The sequence below is a fragment of the Phalaenopsis equestris genome, unplaced genomic scaffold, assembly GCF_001263595.1.
Source record: "Phalaenopsis equestris unplaced genomic scaffold, ASM126359v1 Scaffold000086, whole genome shotgun sequence".
In the NCBI taxonomy this organism is placed as follows: domain Eukaryota; kingdom Viridiplantae; phylum Streptophyta; class Magnoliopsida; order Asparagales; family Orchidaceae; genus Phalaenopsis; species Phalaenopsis equestris.
In genome coordinates this window covers 99,137-119,091 of record NW_018164528.1, presented here as the reverse complement: position 1 = coordinate 119,091, position 19,955 = coordinate 99,137, and the positions used below count along the sequence as shown (strand labels likewise).

General features: G+C 38.3%; 1 protein-coding gene across 1 annotated transcript; it reads right to left on the bottom strand.

The window, feature by feature from the left end:
- Positions 1 to 14,903: 14,903 nt before the first annotated feature.
- On the bottom strand, positions 14,904 to 19,180 carry LOC110019905 (auxin response factor 11-like). The gene is made up of 13 exons (XM_020717772.1): positions 18,756 to 19,180; positions 18,541 to 18,645; positions 18,382 to 18,438; positions 18,111 to 18,263; positions 17,909 to 17,993; positions 17,605 to 17,695; positions 17,081 to 17,245; positions 16,872 to 16,985; positions 16,698 to 16,770; positions 16,435 to 16,600; positions 15,753 to 16,339; positions 15,489 to 15,676; positions 14,904 to 15,411 (listed from the first exon to the last, which is right to left on the bottom strand). The coding sequence occupies exons 1-13, from the start codon at positions 18,867 to 18,869 to the stop codon at positions 15,255 to 15,257; spliced, it is 2,055 nt and encodes a 684-aa protein (XP_020573431.1). The 5' UTR covers positions 18,870 to 19,180; the 3' UTR covers positions 14,904 to 15,254.
- Positions 19,181 to 19,955: the final 775 nt, after the last annotated feature.

Sequence of the window (19,955 nt, the reverse complement as noted above, 5' to 3'; positions counted from 1 at the left end):
TCTCAATTGTTGGTATCAATTTTTGATGTCACGAATGTAGGGTGTCCATCTGCATCATCCGGGATAACTTACGGCCTATCATAACCATCCAGTAGTTAAACACCCACCTAAGACCTTGCGGTGCGTGTTGAGGGGCACGTTGCTGGGGTCATTTTGCTAGGCTTTGGCTTTCATTTATGCGAAGGCCGGTTAGCATTTGGTATGTCAAACGACTCCGTTCGAGTCAACAAATATTATACGTCACGCCATGCGCAAAATTAGCTTGAATTGACCCGATCATTAGCGATGTTGTCCAGATGACCCCAGACAACGAAACAAACTGCACGATCACGTCCAGAACGTCAATTTTACTTAAAGGACGTTCAATTAGCTACAACTTTGCGGGCGAGTATAAAATACGCGAATTATTATTTTTTAGACCGATCGCTGGAAAGGTGGTCCGAGCGGCCTCAAACGACCCCGAATTGCAAAATAAACCGCGTTAGCGTGACCAAATTGTTGTTTTCACCTAAGTCGGACGTTCGTTATGTCACAATTTCGTAGAAGAATTAAAAAATATAGAAATTATCATTTTTGGCTCGATAGTCGAAAAATGTGGTCCGGACGACCCCGAATGGCGAAAAGGACTGCGTGGATGCGTCCGAAACGTCAGTTTTAATCAGAAAGAACATTCACTCCGCCGCGAGGACGTATACGGGCGAAGAATAGGTGAACGATAATTATAATAATATAAATAATATAATATATAATATATATATTATCATTAATCTTATATTATTAACTTTATATATAACGTTATACTGTTAACATTATATATATATTATTAACGTTATATTATTATATATTAACATTATATTATTATTAATATCATAATTATTAACGTTATAAAAGCTTAAAAGGAAAACAATTCTCCCTCTCATGAACCCTACGCACGTAACCCGCCGCCACTCGCCTGCTTGCTCCCCAGCTCGCCGGTGCCGACCTCCCTCGCTGGTGAACGAAGCCGCCGGCCTCCAGCTCCGCCGGAAAGCCTTCCCCGCAGCGGATCTCGCAGGCCAGACGCGACGGAGCTCTTCTTCCTTGGCAGCCCCGCGCCGAAGTTCTTCCCTCCCGTCGGCCACCTCGTCCGCGTCTTTCTCAGCCGCCGGAGCAGCTCACCTCGCCCGATTTCTCCTCCACCTCCGAGTTTTTCCGTTGTAGCTGACCACCGTCCTTTTTTTTTAAATTTATTTTGTTCCAACCGGTTCCTTTTTGGTTCCTCCTCCTCGCCGGGCTACTGCCTCGTCAGCGTCGATTTTGTGATGAACCAGTCTCACTCCGGCACATAGCTTCAGATTTCGCACGTTCCTCCTTGCTTTTCTCGTTCCGGTTGTGTGCCACCGCTGTTGCACCACCGTCACCTCGCTGCCTCGCTTTTCAAGAGACCAAACGCTTTGTCGAAGCATCCCGACATTGCTGAACAGCGGACCTCGCTGCCGTTTGGAGGGGTGCAGGAGTCTTGGACCGCGTGCAAAAGAGTTCCCGGACTTCATTGGGCTTCGTGCAAATCACGCGACATTATAACTTCTATTCCTCTCCACACTTTACTTCCTAGCTAGCCGTAGGTTGTAGTGACATTAGGCGTGCGGGTTTGGTCGCCTGCACGGGGTGCATGCATTGGCAAGTGTCGTCGCAACGACACATCTGTGTGATTGATCGCTTGTTTAACTAGAGATGACATTTAAGATAGGATTCTCCTTACGCAACCAAATCCCCTACGATAGCCGAGTGAATCCTCTTTTGATTGCTAGCCTTAGCAAAAAAAAAAAATCCTAAGGGTTGGAGCCTCTATTGCTCCCCTTTGCTTTGTTTGCTTCGACCTTATTAGAAAAATCGAAGAATAAGCCTTTGCGAAATGAGAAAATGTGAGTCATTAGCTTATTTTGTAAGGTTCAGAGGTGTCGTGGAATCTGAAAAATCGTCGTCACTAGTCCATTTCACGACAAGGCGGAGAACCTCCCCCTTGGAGATCCGGGGAGAAGTTCCTCACCAGCCTGGCCAAAGCAAATGTGGCAATCGTTATTTTTTTATATGTTGACCCTAGCTTTTCCGGGGAGGTCGTTAGCATGGGGATGACTCCTTATTGCATGTGAACATTTGCATGTTGCATTTTGCATTTCATGAGCATTTCACTTCACCTCGACCGGCCGCCCCGACCCGACAAGTTTCTCAATTCGCTCAGATCGGCCACCCAGGCCCGACGAGCATTTCACTTTACCTCGACCGGCCGCCCCGGCCTGATGAGCTTCTCACTTCGCTCCGACCGGCCACCCCGGCCTGGCAAGTTTCTCACTTCGCTCCAACCGGCCACCCGGGCCCGACGAGCATTTCAGTTCACCTCGACCGGCCGCCCCGGCCTGGCGAGTTTCTCACTCCGCTCCGACAGGCCATCTGGGCCCGGCGAGCATTTCACTTCACCTCGATTGGCCGCCACGGCCTGGTGAGTTTCTCACTTCGCTCCAACCGGCCACCCGGGCCCGACGAGCACATCACCCTTCACCTCGATCGGCTGCCCCGGCCTGGCGAGCTTATCACTTCGCTCCGACCGGCCGCCTCGGCCCGACGAGTTTCTCACTTCGCTCCGACTGGCCACCCGGGCCCAGCGAGCATTTCGCTTCACCTCGACCGGCCGCCCCGGCTTGACGAGTTTCTCACTCCACTCCGACCGGCCACCCGGGCCTGACGAGCATTTCACTTCACCTCGATCAACCACCCCGACCCGGTGAGTTTCTCACTTCGCTCTGACTGGCCACCCCGGCTCGACGAGCATTTCACTTCATCTCGACCTGCCGCCCCGGCCCGGCGAGCTTCTCACTTCACTTCGAAGGGCTGCCCCGGCCCGACGAGCATTTGACTTCACCTCGACTTGTCACCCTGGCCCGACGAACTTTTAGCTTTGCCTCAACCGGTCGTCCCAGCCCGGGCGAGCTTTTCACTTCATTTCATTTGGCTCTTTCGAGCCGGTTGGCATGACACTTTAGCTAGACCGGATGTCTTAATCCGGTTGACCGACTATTTGCACCATCATACTAGCTTGCATGCGTGTTTACATTTTTACATATTGTAGTGTATATGTATGGTCGCATCACTGCATCCTACTCTGCATTTGTCTGTCTGCATGATTTGGTCATATACTGAGGTTGCACATTCTCTTCGGGCCTTTGCCATCATGACACGCCTACCCTTTACAGGTCACTACCCTATCGACACACCTCTCGAAACCACTGCCACCACGACATGTACCTTCATCGGGCCGCTGCCATCATGGCATGCCCAGCTCATTGGGTCACGGCCGCTTCAGTATACCCCTTTGGGTCACCGCCGCTTTGGTATACCCCTTTGGTCCGCTGTCACTACTGTACACCCACCTCTGTTCGAGTCCCTGCCCCATGGTACACTCATCCCTTATATACTTTGATTGTTCATTTGAATTTGCATGTTCATATGGATAGTGAGCCAGACCCATTAAGAGAGCGACTCTCGTGTTGGTCGTGATGCCTTAACGAGCATTGCTTGTCGGGTCGACCCCGATGTGCAATGCGAGTTAAGTCATCGAGATTGACATGAATATGAATGTGCTAAGAATCCAATGGATCTAACTTGTGCCACCTCCTTTCATGACACCTTTTAGATCTATTGGATCCTTAGGATGGGGCCGGTCAGATGACCCGGTCAGAAGTCATACCATACACATACTCGCCCCACACTCAGATATTAGGTTGACACACTTTTCGTTAGATGGTGTGCTAGGTTAGGGCTTACGGTGCTAGGTAGTATTTTTTGACAACTCTGGCTATTGTTGTGTGATGCATTGTTTTGTGCTAGCCATGTGTCACCTTCCTGCTTTTTCGGTGTGTTTGCATGTTCTCTTATATGTGATAGTATGTTAGGACGATCTTCTACAGGTGTTGTGCCTACTTATACACACTCACACGGGGCTATTATGGGGGAGCATGTAATGATTTCTAATCATTTGCTTGCAGGTGCTCTTTAACTCCCCCAATTATAAGGCACGACTTGTTATTTTGTGATGCATGACGTGTCTACTAACATTTGTTTTCTACAGGTCGAGTCTTTATTTTTCAAATGTATTTGATAGAGTCCTTGGAGAGTCTGTATTGGAAATAAGGTAAGGGCACAGGTTTCGAGGCGGATGATGCGTCGAACCATGTGACGAGGGCCAGGAGCAGCAGCTCGTGTCCCGTACCTTAAGTCCGAATTTTACATTATTGTATAGACTTAGGACCGGACATGTATATGCGGAGTCCGACCGCTTTTACTGCCTTCATTAGATTATGTTGTCGGTCCAGCGATATTTGGTCTGTTTATATACTCTTTTGTAGTGTTTTCTTTCTCTTTCTCTTCTCGTGTGCCTTTGCATGTTGGAGCGTTTTATATTGTTTCTTTTTGTGTATCTGGGATCTCACGATGCAACATAAGCTCATTAGGATTTAAATTCCTAATTTTTCTACTTAAAAAAAATCTTAAATAAAATATTCAAGATAATTAAAATTTAGGATTAAAATATTCAGGATTTAAAAATTGCAACATTTACTTTCCTGCATATATTAATAGGGCTTCCACAGTACTTAAGGATCACTCTAGATAACTGCATTAATATTTGCATGTCCCGAGGAGGAGTCCCCGTGCTTCTTCAATCTGACTGGCCCAACTCTGACTGGCCCAACATACAACATACCCTTTATAGGTGGTTGTCTAGTGCGCCTAGGATGTTAGAAGGCTCCCCGACCTAGACAGGGTATAAGTCCTTTTGTTGGGAGAGTTTCCAGCTTTGTAGATGAACCTCTACTTCTCTTTCTTTCTTGAGGCATTCTTGCCACTTCGACATGAACACTTCGGCAGGTATAAGTCCCACCTCTTGAAGTTCCAGTCGATAGTCATAGGATAGAGTTTCGTTCTTTTGACCTTAGGGCTACTGGAGTTCCCGTGGACGACGCAATTCAGGGATTGCTGACCGGGGATCCCAGGTTGTGTTGGGTCGATTACCTTCACGACCAGGTAGACCTAGGGTCCTAGTGGCTTGGGATGACGGGTCTGTGGTACCCCGACCCAGTTACCTCTACCTCTTAGGACCACTCTTACTTACTTTTTGCCCACCTTCATTGAGCCTTGTCTCTTCTTTTTCCTTCATTGGAATCATCCCGGCGGCCTGACGACTGATGAGCTGCTGCCCGTTCGGGATACGACGATTTGTCCTCTGCCCTTACGGTTCGAATGTGCTTTGACTATTGAGACTTCCCGTTGGGATGGTACAGTTATTTCGTAGGTTCTGTATGCTGATGAGTACGCTATCTATATGGGGACCACGAGAGAGTCACTTCTCGCCCCGTGGTTTAGCAAGAGCTTTGAAGCATCGGGACATTCCCCTTGCGAGATAACCTTCCTTGACGACCCCGTGCTAGTTGTCATTTTTCAGGTAAGTAAAACCTCTTTCGATCAAAAGTTTTCTTGGGCAACCCTTAAAATTTAATTAACTAAGTGGGATGCGTCCCCTTAGGAGCACTCATGGCCCCAGAACAGGGACCTACACCTGAATCTCTGGTTATGGGTAGCCTATGTATGTATTCTTTTGCAGATATCAATTTAAGGTGCTTTTGCCCGATCTTGTTTGGGTGGACACTCTTAACCTATCCTTGCGAGGTCTACCGTACGTAATCTCTCCACGTTTTGTGTTTTCTCTTGTCTGTCATTTTATCGTATATCCATCTTTTTCGGTTCCCCTCTTCTTCAGGCCATCAACATGACCCGAAAGAGACTTATTTGGAAAAGGGAAGTATACAACGATCGACAGGCTGACGACTCCCTTTAAAATAAAAGAGAGAAAAATGAACTAAAACACCAATTTTGGCCCTATGACCTAATCTTACCTAACTGAACCACATAGCCGACTCAATTTGCCCCAATTTGAATCTTAAACTCTTCATAACAATCCTACACATCCAATTGGACCTTCAATTGACCTTGGACAAGCCTCAATTTCACTTAATTTTAACCCAAGTCTGAAAGTCTCCAAATTTGCCCTAAATTGGCTATGTCTCCAAATTCCACCAGATTGAATGTCCTAACTACAAAATTCACACCCAATTTGTGTTGAAAATTCTTCATGATATTCCTATAGACCATTTTCAACCATCAATTTGGACTTAGCCCAACCTAGACCCAAGTCTAGTCCAACATGCCCAAATTGACCAAAATCCCAAAATCCTTCAAATTGAGCTCCCAATTGACCTTAAAATTACTTCAATCCTTTACCAAAAATCTTCATGACAATCATCTACACAATGTTGATCAATTAATTGGGCTCACTACACAATGTATCTACACAATGTTGATCAATTAATTGGGCTCAAAATCATGGCTAGCGAAACCCAATCCCAACTTTTAGCCATTTGGACCCAAGTTAAACCCATGCACAAAAATTAACTTAATCGTGTATAAGCCAACAAATTAATGACTCCACAGCCACCAAATACACCCTATGGACCAGGCTAAACCCACCTAGACCAGCCAAGATGAGATATGGACCAACAGTCCCTTAATTTAAGGGATTTCACCCCATATTGGCCTAAACTTGAAATATCTCCTTCATCATCACTTACCCTTAGGAGTTAATCATCATTAGCAACTCCCTGGCCTCCCTGAGCCAAGAAGTGCCATACTCTGGCCAACCACCTCCTCAGCCATCGAAAATAGCCACCCTAAGGGAGCCCTAAATGACAAAAACCCAAAATTGAACTTCCATGACTTGGCTCACTCCCATTGGACATTAGAGCTTTCCTTCCCTCCACCTCAACAAGCTTTAACACCCAACTCCAAGCCCTGAGCTCCACCAGACAGCCATGGCTTTAAATGAAGCTCTCCACGGCCACTCTCCACGCCAAGGAAGATAGTTCTTGGAATTTTAAGGAAACTCTACCAAAATCTCACCAGAGCTTCTCTAAGCCATCCCAAGTGTAATCCCCTTGCTCTCAACCACTGATAGCCACACTACAGAGCCAATTTCTTCACAGAAATTTTCCCCAAAACCAGGATAAATCTCTCTACACCTCCACAGTGAACCAAACTCCAATTAATTGTGCACACACCATCCTCACAGTGAAAGAAGTTGATTCCCCACAAAAGCCCCCTCTCAAACAGCCTCTAACCAGCTATAGACCAATACATGAAATTGAGCTTGATCAAATTCATACCTAGACAATTCACCAAGGCTTGAGACTTCATCCAGAGGTTCGTTGGGTCCAATTGAAGCTACCACAACCATTTGATTGAGGCCTCCCTTCTCAGACAAAGATATTGAACCTCAACCCTAATCCTAGCTTATTTTGATTCTCCATTTGTAATGACTTGATTGCATACTTGATTAACCATATAGAGTCTAGCTCGAGATCTTAAGGTTTTAGTGTGAACGTCTTACGGGTTAAGTCAATTAGGGACGATAATGGAGAGCCGTCCGATTGCACATGTATCCAACCAACGGAGGAGATCAAGTCGGACGAGCTGATAGTGCATGAACTGTGGGCCGTGTAGCAGCTGAAGTGGATGGCATTGCCAAATGAGAGCGCGCCGCGTGTGAGTTCGGAGCTGTCGTAAGATGAGTTGGCGCCGCATTGGATAAATAGAAAAATAGGGATTTTTGAATTATTTTAAATGCTTAAACTTCAAAAATTCATATCATTCTCTAGAAAAATCATATTCTCTAGAAAAATAAATGCTTAAACTTCAAAAATTCATATCATTCTCTAGAAAAATCATAAAAATAAAAGAAAAATACCCTCTTGCAATGTGGACATAGGAGAATAATGTGGACTAAAAATAAAAATTATTTTCTTACTCCTTGATTTTTAATGAATTAAATACTCTCTGTGGTCTTTTAATTATCCATGAATAAACATTGCTCACCATGGCTTAAAATTTTGAGGGTTTGTTTCTCATGACAGAGACTATGACTTCTGATTTTTCCTAGGTCAGAGAACATTCTTATGCTCCTGTCACTAATTTTCAAGCTAAGGTGACCATTTTAGCTATTTTAATTATATAAATCAAAATATCATTTGGAAAATTATGGGAATAATTTTAATAGGTTTCCCATAGTTAAATAATTCTAGAAAAAATATCACGATGCTTTGAATTATCCTACAAATTTCTATATTTAATTAAATATGAATATCTTGTATTAATTTTTATAAATTATATACTTATAAAAAATTAACAAAATCAATCCCGCATTGTTCATAAAAATCATATTTATTCACTGTAAAAATTTGAAAGTTATTTGATTAAGTTCAAGTATTAAAATGGATTATCTAAGGAACCTTGTATTTTTATACAAAAATAATTATAATAAATTAAATACACTTGAAAAAATTTTGAAAATTGGTTTTTTGAGTTTCTTGTGATCAGGGCCACTTAAAAAAATAAAAGTTATTTTGGTAAAGTACTTGATTTTTTAGTCTTCTTTTAAATTTAAAATAAGTAAAATAATTAAAAATCTCAAAAACACTAAAATACTTCAAAATGTGCCAAATTGCTCCCTGATCACTTAGAATCCTTTGAAAAATTTTTCCTAATTTTCCATGAATTAAAAATAATTTTTAAAGGCTTAAAAGTGAATTTTTCTTATTCTCCCATTAAAATAATTATAATAAATTAATTCAAAAGACCATGAAATTTTGCTTAAGTATTTCTCTGACATAAGAAAATCTTTAATCATTTTCTCATAAATAAAAACTTCATTTTGAAAAGTTAAACAAATCAACTTTTGAAAATCCTATTTTCTAAATTTAAATAATTATCTTTAATTAAATTAAAAAATTAAATTAAAATTTTGAGAGGTTCACATGTTCTCCTCTAACATTATAATTACCTCATGGATATGACACTTTAAACCCTCAAAGTCATTTGAGTTGTGTTTAATGAGTTATGAGGTGAAGTGCCCCAAAGGTAAAGTGGTAATTTTAGACTTTGGGGCCTTAATCACCACCTTTGCACAATGTGAACAAGATTATAAACTCTTAATCTTCGTCTCTTTTGGTTTTTACTTGATAAAAGCAAAAGAAGAAATCATTTGTTTGATAAAATGATGGATAAAATTTGGAAGAGAAGTCTTTCTAAAGATAATTGTATTCTTTCTTCTGGAGGTAAAATTACTCTTTTAAAGAGTATTCTTACATCTATACCATTATATACTCTGCAAGTTATGAAAAATTCCTACTATTATTGGCAAGAGGATGGAAAATATGTTTAATAATTACTTGTGGGATGGTAAAGAATATAAAATTCATTGGAAGAGTTGGTGTAAACTATGCAAGCCAACATCTTCTAGTGGTTTGGGGTTCAGAAGCATTAAAGGTTCTATGAAAATTAGCTTCATTGAAGCTTTAGCTGCGGTTTAGGAAGGTGTTTCTTTGTGGTCTCAACTGATGAAAAGCATGTATTTTTCTAATATTCATCCCTTCGCTATTACTATTAATGTTGTTGTCAATCGTCAACACGGGAAAATATTATATATATATATATATATATTTAAAAATTAGTATTTTAATTTTTGATAATACGAGATCAAACCGATCTCATATATATGATAGTTTAAATAAACGAGCACAATTCTATAAGCCATGCATCTATCATGGGGAATAGAAATATTACTTGATAATGATGCTCAATTAAATAAAATAAAGAATTTATGACATCTATCCTGGTCTGTGAAATCTTTTATGTTCACAGACAAATTCCCCTATCTAATAGAAAGATTAGATAAGGTTTATATTAAGTTGGGTTCCAAAGTTTCCTATAAGGGAAAAAATCCCCTATAGTTAATAATTACATCTTAGAAAATCAAAATCGCGTAAGAAAACTCTCAATTTAAATAAGGAGGTATTGCCTTCAAGAATCTCAAAGTTTAGGGTTTTAAAGGTCAAACAAAGGAACATCAAATGGACAAGATAAAACAGGAACATTTTTTTTTGGAATCCAAAGGGATAAAACTAAAGGATGTCACGAATCCTGAGGAGAACCTCTGTGACTTCCCAAGTTATCATATGGGTTGGCTTCAATTTTGAGAAAATTTTATTAGATGTTTCTTACTATCAATTTTTTTATTTAGGGCTTACACTTGCATGGTACAATCATAAAAATATCTTGGAAGATATGAGGGTTTATGTCATAATGAATGACGACCTTGGAGTCTAAAGCGAGTTATGACTTAAATTGCACAACATGACTGTGCAAATGCCTAAAGATAAGTTGAGGATTTATGTCGTACTAGACGAGCTACCTCAAAATTCTAAGGTTTTTTATTTAATTCTAAGGAAATGTTTGTTGTTGTAGATCCGTCTGCTCTCTTGAAGTTGTTTTTCTATACATTCTTGTCATGTTGCCCACAAAATTAGCCCCAAACTCCTCTTTGAAGCAACAGTTCCAAGATTTAAGGTTTTACAACTTGTAGTGTATGTGATAGGTTTTGTTATTATTCTTATTCAAGTGTCCTTTAAGTGGGGATTTCAATTTAACTAGAGCAACACTAGTTAGGATCCTATAGTTCCCTCATTCTGATACCTCTATTTTCTCTTGAATTTACTTGGTTTAAACGAGTTGTTAAACTCATTTAAACCAAAGAACTCTCATTAGCAACCGTGGTTACATAAAAATACAGGTAGAAAATGTTGTAAGGTAAATAGAAAAATTGCAGTACATAAAATATACATGTGTACCTGAGCATTTGGTACCGCTGCATGGTTAAAATCATAAAGCGTAATATATTTGCAGAAAATTTGACTAATTTACAGGAAAGTAAACAAGAGCATCCGATATGGGAAAAGTCAGAAAATGAGTTATAGTAAAACACGAGAAAGTAAAAAAAAACCCATAATCATATATGGAATATCAGAACAAAATGTAAGACATTGGTAAAGGTAGGGGCTCAGGGTTGGACTGTGTGCTTCCCAACCTTGAGAAAGAACTACCAACCATATAATCTATGGAGGGCAGTCCTAACCTCGATCCAAGTGATTAACCGTGGAATTTAATAAGTTTTTATTTTTAATTTAATTTTCATGCATATAGAATTTAGTTTAGCAGGCAAAAAAAATTTTATTTTTGTAAGTACTTTGTAAAGTAGTATGACCCACAGGTTAATTACTTTGATCGAGCTAGGACTGCATGAAATCTAAGAGTGCCGGAGGCAACAATCTCATCAAGAGTCAGTGGATAGTATAATCAGTCCTTATCCCCTCTCCTTATTGAAGGTCCTTGAGGTAGTAGATACTATTCTAAATCCCACTTCGTATCCCTTGTTTAGCACACATTAGCATTATCGTCATCGCCGCAATCACCTAGACCTCAGACTTACACAAGCCCGATGATTCATATGTGGCAAAAAAAAATATCTCCAATTTCTCACAAGTATTTAAATATCTTAGAGAAAACCTAAATTCTTGAGCACTAGGTCAATTAATGTACGATAAGTAGTGTAGGGCATTTTTATTGATTTAGGTGAATTATCAGGTCCCAAGGCAAAACTCAGTGGGTCCTTAAAAGTTTTAAGGATTATTTTCTTGAACAAAGAATAATAAGTTCAATTGTTCTTCAAAATATTCAAAAGATTATAAAAGTATTCGGGGCATGACCCTAAATAACTTTTAAAACACTTTGAACCATTTCGAGTTCATTTGAACTTATTATGTTGTTCAATTATTCACATAAAGCTAAATTTATATCCAATGGTAATTAATTTGTCTTTTGCTCAATGAACCTTGATGTTTTGATTATCCTATGAGCGGGGTACTTAGATATTCACTTGACGTCCGATATAAGAGTTATGTGAGTGGGTGCCCATAAGGGCAAGCTTAAATTATTAAGGATATTGTGATCGTGATTAAAGCGAGGTTTATAGTGTTTTAGAGATATCAGTGATTAATTTAGTTTCTCTTTTCTTAACCTCATTAAGCAAATTTAAATCAGGCTTAATTCACTACTAACCCCTTAAATAAAATTGTCAGGAAAAATTTGCAATAATCAAAGATATTGAATTAAGTGGATTTAATTCTCATTGAAGGATTGCATTAATCATCAATATGGGGGCTTCAAATGAGTAAGTTATCACTCCATAGCTCAAGCTCACAACCTTAGGATCATCCAGTCAGGTTGACTTTCCAAGTCATAATAATTTAAGAAAATTGCAATTTTATCATTGTTATAGAAAAGTGGTGAGTTGGTTTCCACCTCTTAAACCTTTATGTTTCAAACATCTAAGAAGGTTCATTATGATTTATATTACCCATTTACCCTTTAACTTAGCCTAAATTTTAATTAGGTCATCAAAATCCCCACTTCATAAATCACTAAATTCAACTTAAATGACTTTAAAATTTTTTTGGTACCTCTCATTGGTTAATTAAAATATCAAAGGTAAAATTAAGATTTCTGATTTTTATTTTATTTTTAATAATTATTTTACTCAAAAATAGGAATTTTTAATATTACTCAAAAATAGGAATTTTTAATATTAATATTAATTTATTTAATTAATCAAAGTGAATTTTCTGTCCTTAGGAAAATTATTAGAGGTTCACGTAAATTAGAGAACCAGTTGGACCAAATTTCATGATTCTTTTTGAGTTATATTTGAATACTATAATTACTTATTGATTTTAGTGATTAATTAAATAAAAATACAATTTAGTTTCAAAAACTACTTTTTATATTTTTTTTTAGTCCCTCTAAGTTTAGAGAACTCGGAGAAACAAATTTTCATTTTTATGATTTTTATTTTATTTATTGTAACTATTTTAATGAAAAATCAAGGAAAATAAAATTTATACATTTAAATATACAGAACTTTATTAGGAAATTTAGGAAAAAATATCTTAAATGGTCTCGAGTAATCAATGAACAATTTGTGACATTTTGGTATATTTTTATATTTTTGTGATCCTTTTGAAAAAATAAAAAAAAACAACAACAACAAAGGTGATGATTCCATTTATTATACATAGCTTTTACTTTTAATTATGCTTCTACCATTGGCAAAATTTTTATCTTTTGTTCTAATGAATTCATATAAAATTTTGATTTTGGAGTTCTCACCCAATTCCTTGGAGATCACATGTATTTTCTTAAGCTACAATAGTTGTTGGATCGTGTTGGATCTCTTGATTTTTGTTCGAGTTATATTAATGTCTAGATACTATCATTGAGACTCAACCAATTTTCGAACATATATAACCAGCTGATATAATATCAAATGATTCATGAGCTATTATTTTGGATTTCTGGAATTAATCCATTGGGATGATATTTCCACATGCTCGACTATCTGGCTACTCTTCCTGCCATCTGCAACCATTCTTCTTTTTTATTTGTAGCCATGAACTTTGTACTTACTAGATAGAGATATCCTTCTATTCGCTATGACAATCCATCTTTCATTATGTTTGTTGGCACTACCACAATCAATGACCATTTTTAATGATGCTACCATCATGGCGTCTCCTTATCTTGGGCAATGTGTTCTTGATGACCAAGCACACATATTATATGAGGTTAAAGTTGCCTTCTTTTCTTAGTTCCAATTTTTATCATTTCACTTATAGTTTGTTGTGTCTTTTCTATAAGTTTCTTTACTTCAAATCTTTATAATCAAATTTTTTATTAATAAAATAATAGGCTTGATTTTTATCTTTTCTCCAAATCAGTTATTGGAAACGGTTACCAGTAAAGCATAAAAGAAAATAAAAAAAAAGCTAATAAGCAAGTTATTCATACTGACTTGATCAATTCAATAATCATTTTCTTTTGTTATGAAGCTTTTTCATGCGTGGTCTTTTACATCATCTTCTCTTGTTTCTTTTCAGGATTTTGGAAACTATTGACAAGAATTTTTTGGAGGTCAAATGCTTTAATTTCTTCCGACTTAAGAAGCCAATATGTTTGTTAATATCATATCCAGCTTCAGCTATTGTGCTTGGGGATAAAAAAAAATACTATTGTAATAAAAATTTTATCTTGTTTGACTCTATGATATAATTACTTTTGAACGAGTATAATTTGATAATTGATTGATTGTTTATGTGCTACATTTAAGCTAAATAAATCTATACATTTTAAAATCCATACCGAATAAATTCTTTATTTTCAATTAATCAAAACATTTGAGTTAAAATTCTATTTTTTAAAATAAAAAATCTCTAATTATTTAAAATTTCAAAAATGGACCCGACATGTTAATTGAATATGTTCGTATAAAAATTCCCAACATGTTTCATTTCATGGTTCAAATTCGAGTTGACTTGCCAAGCTCCCAAATTCAACCTGCTAACCCGAAATCAATACAAATTTAACTCGTAAATAGAATTTTGCCCGAACATGAGATACATTACATGAACATAATTCAAGTCAATCAAGTTGAAAGGCAAACCAAGTTCGAGTTAGAATTTTTAAACCATTCCTAAAATTGAACTTGCAAGCCCAATTGACACTCCTATTTACTGTTCCAGTCAATTTTTTTACTCCATAAAACAGGATTATAATTTTTTTGAACAATACTAGAAAAACAAATAACAATTTCTGTGAGATATTATACCAAGGAATATTTGAATTTAGATGGAAGATATGCAACAATACCAAAAAAAAAATTCTCTTGAGTTATAATTTTATTAGAAAAATATCCATTTTATCTCTAGTCCATGCAAAAACAGGATTTTTTTGCCTCTTTAACAAATGGTTAGTAAAAAATCAATGATTCCAATGGCAAGAGTTCCAAAGGAGCACAGAAAAAGCTAGAAGACAATGAAGAGGTCACGGAATAGGCATTAAGAAAAATAGAAACACCAGGCCAGTACAAACAATGACGCAGAACAACCAACACTGATTTTTTATTCATATCAACATCACATATGTACAAAATAAGATGGCTCTGAAAGTTGTAATTGAAGAAAAAAAAAAACAAAAAACTAATGGAAATGTTAATGGTTTACTAATGCTTAATAAACCCAAAAAAAAAGTTATCATAATCTAACAACACAAAACTCAATTTTTCAAAAAGGGGGGAAAAAAACTTGAGCTCCAAAGCAGCTGATGTTGCTGCTACATTACTCTGCTTCAAAGCACTTAAAACTTGAACCCATCTTCAGTTAAAAAAAACGAAGATGAAGACAGATGAACATGAAATATACCAGGCTGGGAAGATTCTCTTTCAGCTAGATTCCAGGTCTTGAAGAGAGAGGTGGAAGAATTACGCTCTCCTGATTCATCTTCAAATTATTAGGCGGTGGTTCAGGAAATTTGCTAGGATTCAGTTTCTTCACCTCCTCACTTGGATATATGTATATCTTCCTCACCATGTCACAGAATTCCCTGCAGGAGTAATAAATTGAGTCACAACAGGCAAGACTATCGAACAGATAGGAGGGCGTAAGTTCGAGGAAACTTACGGCCAAGGATCATCACCAACAAGCATCATATCGCCCTCATCATCAGTGAACACCAGAGCCCATTTATCTCTCTGGCAAAGCTCTCCACTGATCTCAAACATCTTTTCCAGCCCTGATATCAGCTCATCATACCCTCCCAAATGCATGAGGTCTACAGCTCTGCCTACTGCAACTCCATGCATGTGAACCTCCAACATTTGAAATCCACACGTCAGGAATATCACAAATAACTTAGGATACAAATGCTTATGGGCTGAATTTTACCTTAATACGGTTTCTGGTGGAACTGCTCGTTCTGCTCTGGATCTCCTTTTGAGAAACCTGAACAGCCAGTTTTGAACTCTTCGAACTTTTTGATAGTTCAGAAAGCTGATCTGACTCCTCAATAGAAGTTACATGAACTTGAGGATGCTCAATAACTGCAGCTTCAGTTTTCTTGTTGGTCGAAGATGCTGAAGAATTGACGAGATTAACCAAATTGATTCCAAATAAGCGGTAGGCAGAGCAATTTTCAGATTTCTTTGATTCATCCGTGCCCGAAGACATTTTTTTGGCTGGATCCTCAAGTATTTGACTTGTTATTGAGTGTGTATTGGGAAAGGTAACCTTGGTCTCCAGAGCTGCATCCTGAAATAGCTTCAGAGAGGCGTCATTATACGAAGATGTTGAAGCAATGAAGGAAGAAGGCTGCTCCTTCAACCATCTATCACAGCTGTTAAAATTTGGTGTTTTGATCGTGTTGTTTCCCTTATCAGCAGCCTTTGTTCTTGGTGGCCATATAACTGGAGTAGATAAAGGACCCAAATCACATGTGCGAGCAGCTGCTGAGTACCAGAAAGGTGAAGAGGCATCTGCAATCCAAAAACAAAGCATAAAAATTAAAATTTGACCTTCCATGATATCTTAATTAACAAAAGATAAAATTAGTTTACTACGTCTCTACAACCTGAAGGTGAAGGGTCTGTGAGGTCAAAAGATGGCCTGGGCCTTTTGCTCTTAGTACACAAAGGCGGTGGTGCGCTGACATTAGACGCTAAGGGATTGTAAGGCTCAATTTCCCATGGAGAAACCCTGTTAGGTCGCTGAATATTGGTTGGTTCGTCCCATTGAACCTGCAGGGAAAAAATATATGAGAAATCTCCAGCATACATAAGAAAAAAATGTATATAGAAATAAGAATAATAAGGTGGAAAGAGATTATGATCTTACCTTTAGCTGTCTCCACTTCGAACCTTCCCACTGAGAAGACATATCTCCAACACCAACAATAGTTCCATTGTACCTAAGATAAAAGGAATGAAGCTAAATCACTAAATTTCTTGATTTATAGGAAAATATAAAACATAAAGTTACCAAAAAACCTGAAGCAATGATCAAATTTACCTCTTTTCAGGTGTATCTTCTCCCTCAAATCTCATCATGAATCGCATCCCCACAGAAAACTTGTTATTGATAGCTTCCAAATATTTGTTCACGCCAACAATGAACTGACTAATTCTGATTAACCAAAATAAATTTAACTTCAGTACATTTAAAGAGAAACGCAAACTCCAAATCAAATTTAGAAAAATCTAAGAAGAAAAAATTTCAACCTTGGTTTGTAGCAAACAGTGAACAATGTTTGAGTCGTCACAGCATGAGATGCAGTGGCAAGCACTCCTAGATGCATGCTTTGACACGAGATCACAGATGATGGAATTGTGCTCTGCTGACAAGAAGCGCGCTTAACACCAACGCGTAACTCTCCATTCTCTCCTCTACACAAATTATATCACCGTTACTTTGGAGTACAACTCACAAAATATAAAGCTTTAGCAGCAAAACTACATAAATCTTTCCTATTTACAAAACTAATACCCACCCTTCTCCATCTTTAAATTCTCATCTAAAAATAAAAATTCACAACAAATCCTCAGCTTTTTCCCTTCCGTCAAATTCCCAAAGGTTTGATGGTGGCACTCACAAATACATGTTCCACAGCTCAATAAATTGAAAAAATGCTAATTTTGTTTGCAGTGAGATGTAGAATTTAAAACCATAGCAAATAATCAAATATTCAGCAATTTATCTCATGGCACAAGGCATGGCAAACACATATGATCTTTGAATTTAGTACCTTAAGAAAACAAATGCATCCCCAGCCACTAATCTCTTGGAAGTGACAAAGGTACTCCATCCAGTAGTGAGCAAATGCCTTCGAGGTTGCCCTGTGATCAGAAAATAATAAGAAACAAGAAATAACCGGAAAAAAAATATTAAAAAAAAAAAAGTCATTTTTGGGTGAAACATGCTCCCATAGCCCGAGCAAATATCATGTGTGGAATTCACATGTGCGCATGAGTGGTATTCACCCCAACACCACCAAATCCGCGCCAATCTACACCAATCATATCCCCATATCAAAATCTTCTATATATTACCTCTAAAAATGTGCTTGAATCGCCATTCATAGCCATGAAGGTCTTTGGCACACAGCTCCTGGGTTGGAGTTGGCTGCGACATATCCTGATTACGAAAAAAATAAATGATAAAAGATTAAGCGAAACAGACGAGCATACAAACAGGAAATGATAATATGAATTCTGAAAGAAAAAAAAAAAAAGGGAGGGGGAAAGAACGAACCAGTGTGGGAAGGCACTCGTTGGCATGGCGGCGGAGAACTGAAAACCCCCCATGCGTACTTGTATCTGAGGCCGTTAAAATCTTGGAAAACGAATTAACCACCGGCCTCTGTAGCTCTGGGAGACAAGGATCGGCTGTACTCAGCTCGCTTTGCTGTATAAATTAAGGAAAACGAGTTCATTTTCTCTTCAACAGATTCATAAATCATAATCAGCGAGTATACAAAACAACAAACAAAGCCAAAGATTCAAAATATCGGCTAGAAACTTACATCTGCCTCCGGAAGCAAAGTGATCTGTGCATAAACTTCGTCTGTTTCATGCTCAGCCTATTACAAATCGAAATTAAAGAAATTAAAAACTTGCAAAATCAATATAAACTTAAAGAATAGGAATTAAGAACAGGAAAGCAGAGAAGAAAGAAATCTTACCCTGAGCTCTACGTTTATAACGCGACAAAGAATTTTAGATCTTCCGGAGGGAAGATTGAAGAGTGGAATCCGCTCATCCAGCTCCTGATTAGTCGATGCTTCTAACTACACATCCCCATGAAAACCCCCAAATAAAACGCAGTATTCCATCAGAACCCGTATTGTACACAGAAAAGATAAGAGGATAAGAATGGATAAAGAGAAAAACTCCTCACCTGCTCCATGTGACCTTGAGAAAAATAATAAACCCTCTCTCCAACGCGAGGTATCTCGACCAAAGGCCCCGCGCAAGCCCTCCATAGCTCCTCGTACAAAGCATCTCCCACCATCCTTCGCAAACGTTCAGCAAGACCATAAAATTCCAAACTCAATAAAGCAAGAAGCCAAAAGCCACCTTGCTCTGAGATCTCCCACGATTTCAGCTCCCCTTTCCTCCTCTCTGCTTCATAACCAAACCAAGCTCCGCCTTCTCATATGCCGTTCTGTTCTCTCTCTCTCTCCTATTAACTTCACCTCATCAATACTCGAAGTCGAAACATGCCGAATTCGCTTCCGTTTCCTCTCGAGGCGAGACCGAGCACGAGAACGAAGCCCAAATCTCCCACGAGCACTCTACAAGCTCCAACTTTACCTCAAAAAATCTTCTTCTGCAGCAATGTCGCTCGCTTTTCTCGCCGCAACACGTGGGGTATGGCGCAGGGCGCGACGTATTTTTCGTTTTGTGTGGTGACGGCGCTATGCAGACTGAAGGGGCCCACTGATCTGTGGATGAGAAACCGTCAATGCGTCGTAATTGACGGCGTTAGATGCCATGTCTGCCCACTGGCCGGCAGGTTCGGTTTTGGCTCGATGCGGCCAGCAAAACCATGCAGTTCTGGTGTCAAATCAAAAGAAATGAATAGTGTGCCAAATTAAAAGAATTTTGCATGGATAGGATTGAATTCTTTGAAAGTATTCTTATGTTGCACGTATTGGGATCGGATATCAGCCGAAGGCGTCGAAGCTGCTCGCCTAAATCCTCCTGGGGATATTGTCCCCGTTCATAAAATTACGATAGTTATCGTAAGTTTATTTCCTTCTCAAAAAGTCAAAAAAAATATTTTTTTTTTACTACTTTTATATTATAAGAGCTCAAGTTGAAAAAAACAACATTGTATCACAAAAGTTTCTAAAAAACAAAAAAAAAAAAAATGATTCCTCAAGTAGAATTGTGTATAAAAAAGAAAACAAACCGAAAACTGTCCCTAACAGACTTTAAGAAGTCATTCACTAAGATCGACATTGTAAGTTTATGCATAAATAGAGGTAGTTGAAGTTTCTTACTAAAAAATTTCACTAAATCGGGCTCATGCATTAAAGAAAATCCGTCAATACCTTTTTACAGACGATGCCTGACAATTGGGATTTGTTTCTTT